Below are 8180 nucleotides of genomic sequence, written 5' to 3'. Positions count from 1 at the left end.
TGGTTGATTTTGCTGCGATGGCAGTCAGTCAGGAACCCTGCACTGGAGCTTCCTATAAACTGTAGCGGGTAGTCTGAAGCTAGTGGAACTTTGTAAAGGCCTCGTAGTGGTACCCTGCCTCGCTTCCTAGGTAGAGGTGTATGGAGTCTGATCAACTCCGTGGCAAATGGGTAACACGACTTGTGGGTAAAGATGCGCAACCTCTGCAGAGTGTAAAACTGGTATACTAGCCGTGCTCACGGTCATGAGCGGCTCGGACACTCACATGATTAAATTATGGAACTTAAACTTAACCTGTCATGTCATTGCATTTGGGATTATTTTATTATTACTTTTACTTATTATTTCTAAGGTTTGGTATTTACTTACACTTAGTAACTGCTAATAAAATTTTGACCAACTTATAAAAGCAATGCTCAGCTTCAGCCTTTATTTCATTGATCAGCCTTACACTTCATGAACTCCCACCTTTGGTGAGTTCATGTCACATTATTCCCCACAACTTGTTGAGCGATGAACGTATGTGAGCTCACTCTTGCTGTCTCACACCCCCCCCCACAGGAGAAGAACAGGTGGTTCAGGAGGAGCCACAAGGCGAGGAGTATGATCTAATCTAGGTGGCGTTTCTCAGTTGACATTGGCGCCGACGATCCTTAGTTCGTTTTATGTTTATTCTTTTATTTTGTATTAAGTCTTCCGCTATGTAATAAATACTCTGATGTTTTATGACATTTATCTCTATACACTCTGTTATTATATGTGTTGTCTTCTTGGCGCATGTATGAGATGCATCTGGCTTTGTTCCTTAAAGCCGGGTGTTACAGTGATAGTTACTCACGTTTGGTCACTTTGTTCTTACTTATTTGTTTATTGTACACTATATATATGACATGACTTCCTTGTTTTTTTGTCATGTAGCCAATGGGAAGACACGTCATTTGACGGTCGAGGTCACCATAGACAGGTTAATCAAGTCTAAGGTAACCTCTGTCGTCTACATAATCCAGGAATTGTCACCGACCCGAAAGGTGTGGTGGTTCCTTGCACTAGCTGGTCGCACTTCGCACTAGCTCCACATGCTACATATGGAACAGCTCAAGGCGCTGTCAAGCACGAATTTTGGGTAATGTTTCAAACTTACATTTATTAGTTGTTTCAAACTAACATTTATTAGTTGTTTTCAAACTAATTTTATTTTCGATGTTGGACAGATACGCTATCGTGTGGAACCTGAGGCTCAAGAGCATGCAGACCGAGTATTAGAGAAAAATGCGAAGAAGGTGTGCAGGGATGCATTTTCTAATGCCCGTCTACAGGTTGTGAACGTGTACATGAAGCGCCGAGGTCATTCTATCAACAACTTTCGACAATATTCGGATGTCTACTTGACTGTAGACCAGTACATGGAGGTAAAAATCTAATTTAGCAGCTCATTCAGATGTGAATGTAATTTTGAGCTAACGCTTTATATGCAGGTAACTCTTCCATGGATGGAACACCGCCCGCAGGCTTACAAGGCTTTGTGTGAGATATGGGCTTGCCCGAGTGGATTGAGAAGTTTAACAGGAATCGACATAGGCAGCGCCATCAGCAGGACGAGGACGATGATGAGGTCGTAGTCAACCATACCTATGGGGCTGATGGACACATTCGGTTGGCTAAGCGAATGGTGAGTATGTAGTATTCTGTTTTACTCAGAAATGAAACCGGATTAAACTCATATATTTGCAGGAGGCTCAAACTGGAGTTGTCCTGAGCCCAATCGATGTTTATAGGAGAGGGCATAGAGCGAAAAATAGTGAAATCTCCGATGAGCTGTGTAGTCAAGCGACCGTTGAGCGTATGGTTAGTTGTTGTTATGATTAATGTTTTCTTGCCATATAGCTATAAATTACATGTGTGCTGAACCTTCATATTATATTGCAGGAGACATACGGGCAGGAGATGGTTAAGAAGTATGGAGAAGACTACGATTGGCGAGGAGCGCCTACCATCGACGCTGAAGTTGTGCATTCACTTGGAGGCAAGGCGCATGGACGGTATGAACTTGTGAATTTTTTTCAATAATATTGGAACTATGACCAAATAGCTAATTTTCTTGTTTTTCAAGATATTCTATGTTTACCGGTGTTATCGATTCGACGGAGTTGCGTTCTCGTGGCGGCTCTTCGTCGTAGGCGGGTTGTGGTAGTAGCAGCCGTAGTCGCCTCTCTGTATCTAGCAAGGAGGAGGCTATGAGGGAGCAGCAAGAAAAGTTTCATGAAGAGCTGCGACAACAACAAATGGCATTCCTCCAACAGCAATCAGAGTACATGGCTGCTTATAACGCACAGGCCCAACAAGCAATGAACGTGAGTGTCTTATTTCTTCTCAACACGCTCGATATTGGTGCTATAACTAACATATTATATTTGCAACAGTCTTGGTTTCCACAGCAGGCATAGCAGCAACCATTTGTTTTCCCTTAGTTTCAGCCGTCGATGCCTCAGTGGGGATTACATGCTCCGCCATCTCCACCTCCACCTCAGGTGCTTCAATTTAGTTAAGACTTGTCATTTGTATCAACCTAATTTCAAATCTTTACTAAACTTGATTTTGTAGGGATCCGGGGTCATGGGCCACAACACGCCACCACCGATCATACCAGCACCAGAAGGAGCTTATGCAGGGGAGAGAGCTACTACAGGAGAGATTAGTTTGAGAAACAATTTGTTTGAATAGTGGTCATACATGTAACCAATGCCGTTATTAATGTCTTCTTTTTTCTTTAGAATCCAAACCCATTACACGACTTCGTCAACGAGTTTTTCGCTTCTGGAGGTAGTGGACACAACTCCAACGACCCCGATATGTGATGGAGTTAGCTTTGTGCCGCATTTTGCGTTGTAATGGACTATTTGTGGACCTTATGTTTGTATGGACTATTTGTGAACTTATGTTTGTATGGACTATTTGTGGACTTTATATTTGTATGTACTCAAATTTTATGTTGTGGACTCAAATATAAATTTTCTGTTATTGTATGAATTTTGTATGAATTTCTGTTATTTTTTTGCATTTTTTTTCAAAAAAATTTGCTCTGAAATTATTAATTTTCGGCGGCCTCCCTGGCCGCCGAAAATAAGAAATTTTATTTTCGTACACGGTATTTTCGGCGGCTGACTCCCTGGCCGCCGGAAACTACCTGTTATTTTCGACGGCTGACTTGAGGCTGCCGAAAATAAGCTACTTTCGGCGGCTAGACCTTGGCCACCGAAAATATGAACTTATTTTCGGCTATTTTTTCTGGCGGCCAGGAACCGCCGAAAATAAGCCTAAAGCCGTCGAAAATAGCTTATTTTCAGCGGCTTCTGACCGCCGAAAATGACTGTAGCTCTTGTAATGTTAGATGAGAACAACGATCAGAGACCAAGCAATGCAGACTCTACCGCAATCAGATCCTTTGCCACTACTGAACCTTTAACACCATCAGAAGCAAACACAGAGTCGTCTCTGTGATAAGAAAAAAAAACTGGTGTATAAAAAATGTCGTAAATTAAGGGAGGGGGTATAATAGATGGAGAATTATTTTTGTGGATGCTGCGATGCTAAAAACGAATGCATCGGGCATCGCTTCTGTTTATTATGTTCGTTTGTTATTTCGATTTTGTTTTTGTAGATACTCGGAATGGAACAATTGGAGTGAAACGAGGATTGAATATGATTTTGTTTCTCTCATTCAGTTTTTTTTTCAGAATCTATCTGTTATCTTTCAGTCTGAGCACCTTGAATTCTTGAAAAAAAATGTTAGTAGTGCCAGTTTATCAAAGTGATCTGGACTAAGTTTACACCTCTGGATAGTACTGTGCCTTGCGCCTGGATTGGCATGTCTTTTGCCTTCCAGCAAGTGCCATTCAGAAGACGGAATCTACCTACTGCAACACGTGTGGATTCATAGAAAAGTTTGAGCTGAACGTGAGAACGTCTCAATGCAAAGAGTGAAAGGAAGGCGAGATTGCATCAGAACTTAGAGCCTGAAAACTTAGCAACTCTCAGAGTTTCTTAACACTATGTTACAATGTACACATTTGTCTTTCACTGATTGTCTGAAGTTTAGCAGGTGCTATGTACAAATACTACGCCAAACAAGGATAAGGACACTGTTCCTTCAGTAGTAATATGTACAAATACTACGCCAAGCCATTAGTCCAATAACGGATAATCTAATCTACACAATCTGCAAGTCACACTGCTAATCAAATCTAAGCAGCAGAACCCTACTGGCCACTCAGTACTAACACTCCATACATCCAGATCCAGCAAACAACACAGATCTATCTCATATCCCAAGGGGGCTCCACATCCGTGACATGCCATTTTCCTGGTTCCAGTTGCAATTTGGAGCCAGCTCCAGCACTGAACTAGTGTTGTTCGAGACACTGGTCATCGCTGTCGTGACAGATTCCTTCTCGGAGGCGTCGAACTCCAGAAGGTCCCCAAGGCTCACTGGTCTTCTGAATGGCAGTGCCGGCAGACCGGAGAAGCAGTACACCTGCTCTGCAACCGTTGGGGCGGCGTAGGTGTCAGCGAGGGGCGCAAGCGGCAGGGCAGCCGGCAGTTGCGGTTCAGCTGATGGGGTGCCGTCCCGGGCGTCTTCAGATTCTGGCCTTGGGCTGGTTGTTCTGCTCTTGTAGAACACCCTGCATAGCACCCAGTCCTCCTGAATTTTGCAGAGACGTGTTATATATAGTCCATAAAGAAATTTAAAAAAAAACCTCATCCTAGGGAGGGCTGGAATATATTTCATGTTTCTGACAGGCTAATTCAGCAGGCTGATGCGATGCATAATGTTGATGCAACTAACATAACCACCTCTTGCAACAGGTCGCACTGAAAAGTTACATTTTTTTTTCTGGGGTTGGTTTACCTGAGGAATAAGCAATCATACAAATTTGGTTGACAGTTTGAAGTAAAGAATTAGTCAGCCGGAGATTCATCGCATCCTTCTCAAGGGAATGTGCAGCACATTAAATTTTGTTTACTGTAATAGCTTATTGTGTGATGTTGATGGAACTGACATAGCATCGTTTACAACAAGCTACTTGAAGGATTCTGTGTTGGAAATCTGTTACTTGAGGAAACTAGCAATCCTACAGGCTTGAGTAAAAGAAGAATCAGTCGTATAGAGAGTCAAATAAATCCCTTTCAAGGGAATGTTCAGCTCATCATTAATTTACTTAAATAGCTGTAGCTTATCTGATGGAACAGCTTTGGGTTGGATGATTGTAGTGACGTAGGCATGAATTGACCGAAAGATAGTAACGGATGGGCAGAGGCAGACTAGGCGGCCATGAGTACAATAATTAGGGTGGGCAGGTAGCTTTGTCATGCGAGAATGCATGTTGAACGAGACCCTACATGCTTGGATTTGTTTAGAGCCAAATGAGTAAAATAGCTTCTTCAGCATCATCACAGTGGTGCCAAAGACAACTTAGGAGACCATCAACAGTTCAACATCCCCCGCCTTCTTCTTTTGTAAACATTTCAACGAGCACCAAACAAACGTGGATCGTACTGCTATTCTGATGTTCAAAACACCATCACTCCGGCCCGATCGACTTTAAGGGCTTGTTTGGGACCAAGTGAAATGGAGAGAATTGAGGGGGCTATAATCCCTTGTTATTCAAAATTGAATAGTAAGGGATTATAGCCCCCTCAATTCTCTTTGTTCCACTTACTCCCAAACAAGCTCTAAGGGTTTTGTGACAATTAATAACGTGATCCACGACTATCCAGAGGCTAATCAGTTACCTTGTTTGGCGCAGCTGCTGCTAGCAGGCACGGCGCGGCATGGGGGTGGAGGCGGAACTCGTGCATGACCCACTCCGTCTTCTTCCCCCTGGGCGCGCGGCCCCGGTAGAAGACCAGCGTCTTGCGCATCCCCACCGCCACCTCGCCGCCGGCGACGACGGCGCGGTCCTTGCCGGTGGCCTTCCAGTAGCCGGAGTGCGTGGCGCGGTTAGTGCGCTGCCCCGTCGCGTACTTGCGGTCGCGCAGGCTGAAGAAGTACCACTCCTTCCCACCCACGCACGCGGAATCTGATCGACATCAACGAACGAAAAATAATAATATAACAGTTTCTGTATAGTTCAATCAACAAATGGTTTCGTGGTGTAGTTGGTTATCACGTCAGTCTAACACACTGAAGGTCTCCGGTTCGAACCCGGGCGAAGCCAATTGTTCTTTTTTGCTGCTCAATCTTCTTATTCATTTTTTTCTTACTAATTTACTAATTCCCTGTTGTAGAACTTCTGATGATCTAGTATAGACTTTGGATGCATTAGCAAAAAAGGATATTGTTTATTTCTGCAATTAAATCAGATTTTAGTACTACAGACCTGGGAGGTCCCATGGCTCGCACTTGTTGAGGTCGACGTCGACGACGATGGCAGCGCCGGCATGGTGGCCATGGCCGGAGAGCTTTTGTAGGAGGTAGTCCATCACGAGCTCGTCATCCCTGGGGTGGAACCTGAACCCCGGAGGCATTCTCGCCTCCATCATGCTGATCGACGAGCTCATCTTCTTCTACCTAGCTAGTTACTAATTAATATGTGCTGCAGTTTCCCGTCTTAGAGAGAGAGAGGAGGGGCTGTGTTTTGAAGGCCGCCCAACAGGGCAGTGGGAATGGAGCATCTCATGAAGCGATAGGATGGTATATAAATAGGGTGCACAAGTCAACCATGCAATTTGCCAGTTTCTACTTCCATACGATTGAGTACTGGTCTATTGAGGCTGTCTCCAACAACGACCGATAAATGATTCTGTAAGTTAAATTTAGCGGACAATTACCTCCTCTATGAGTCCAGCAACACACGCTAAAAAGTTCGGTAAATTTAGAGCACGTCCTCATACACGCTAAAGCTAGCGGATCTCGGGCATCCGCTAAACGACACCTTCGTCTACTCCGCGCGCTGGGGCTAAAGCTTTCTGTTGGTGCTGGCAAAGCTCTCATCCATGGCGCCGGGGCTAAAGCTCTCGAGCAAGTAGGAGGGGTCGTGGAAGCTGGCCAAGGTCACAGACTCGCAGGGACGGGGAAGCAGCGGCCGCAAGGAGGGGAGGGCGAGGTGTACATCGGGTGCTCCGTCGCAGATCTAGCTCGTCCTCGACCAACTTTATTGGCCCTCCGTCGCAGATCTAGCTCGTCGGTATTTAACACGAAGCCGGCGGCGGAGGATATCGCGAGCACAGCCAGGCACCAACGACCAACTCCATCGGCCTTTCGTCCAGCCGCCAATCGCCATTCCTGTGTAGGGACATTCGAACGATCATTTTTCATGTCCAATACGGAAAAATGTAAACTACAAAGCTTGGTTAATGAGTTGGTAAAAATAAGTATGAGTAATTTAGGCTACATAATCAAGAATGCAATATGTAGCGTATTTTATTTTCGAGACCTACAAATAATATTTTTCTTTGTGTCGAATACGAAAAAATATAGAATACAAAATCTGGTATCACTATTCATATAGAGAACATAATTTAGAGTATACTGCTGGAGAAGGAGAAGATATAAAGGATGAAATCTTTTGGAGTGTGCTGTAAAGGACATAGAATATTCTTTTAGTGGATGAAATTTATGGGACATTGCTGGAGATAGCCTAAACATCCTTACAGGACCTATAGGGGTGCAAGAGGCTACCTGCCACGAGCAGGGGCGGACTCAGCCCAAAGGTTGAGTGAGGGCCTGGGCCTAAATAAATGCATAGGGCTACTAAAACTTTGTAAATACATTGAATAAGATAGAATATCCATTAAAACAACGAAATTGAGTGGGGCCTGTGCCCCCGCTCCCCATAACATAGGTCCGCTGCTGGATTGTGGGTTAAAAAATAGTGCTATCTTGCCTTTAATCTGTACTTGATTCTACTACTTCTAAAGTGTTTTTTTCTATAGATTACAGTTGCAGCAGTTCAAACAGACGACTTTAATCCTAAGCGAACGACTAGAGTAATGAGTACTGGAGGCCAGAGGCAGATCTAGGACAAGAAAAGACTAAGGGTCTGTTTGGTTAAGTTGTAGATTTCCGAAAATCTGATTTTAGCTGTGAGCTATAAGAAAGCTACTATGGGCTGACGATTATGGAAAACTGAAATTTATTTTGTTGAAACAGCTGTCAACTATAGATTTTACAGGAGCATGAT

General features: G+C 44.0%; 1 protein-coding gene and 1 non-coding gene across 2 annotated transcripts; one reads left to right on the top strand and one right to left on the bottom strand.

Annotated features, from left to right (window-relative positions):
* Nucleotides 1-4021: 4021 nt before the first annotated feature.
* LOC103641134 (NAC domain-containing protein 21/22-like) lies at nucleotides 4022-6610 on the bottom strand. The gene is made up of 3 exons (NM_001301481.2): nucleotides 6378-6610; nucleotides 5791-6077; nucleotides 4022-4699 (listed from the first exon to the last, which is right to left on the bottom strand). Exons 1-3 carry the CDS (start codon nucleotides 6556-6558, stop codon nucleotides 4319-4321), a joined length of 849 nt encoding a protein of 282 aa, NP_001288410.1. The 5' UTR covers nucleotides 6559-6610; the 3' UTR covers nucleotides 4022-4318.
* On the top strand, nucleotides 6142-6215 carry TRNAV-AAC (transfer RNA valine (anticodon AAC)). Its single transcript has one exon. It is a non-coding gene; the product is annotated as a tRNA-Val (tRNA).
* Nucleotides 6611-8180: the final 1570 nt, after the last annotated feature.

The sequence above is a fragment of the Zea mays genome, chromosome 10 (genome assembly GCF_902167145.1).
Source record: "Zea mays cultivar B73 chromosome 10, Zm-B73-REFERENCE-NAM-5.0, whole genome shotgun sequence".
NCBI lineage: Eukaryota > Viridiplantae > Streptophyta > Magnoliopsida > Poales > Poaceae > Zea > Zea mays.
This window is presented reverse-complemented; position numbering and strand designations above follow the sequence as displayed.

Coding starts and splice junctions, on each gene's coding strand:
- LOC103641134 (NM_001301481.2), bottom strand. CDS start 6,558: ATGAGCTCGTCGATCAGCATGATGGAGGCGAGAATGCCTCCGGGGTTC. Junction 6,078..6,377: donor CGAGCCATGGGACCTCCCAG/GTCTGTAGTACT, acceptor GATGTCGATCAG/ATTCCGCGTGCGTGGGTGGG. Junction 4,700..5,790: donor CAGCAGCTGCGCCAAACAAG/GTAACTGATTAG, acceptor TGCAAAATTCAG/GAGGACTGGGTGCTATGCAG.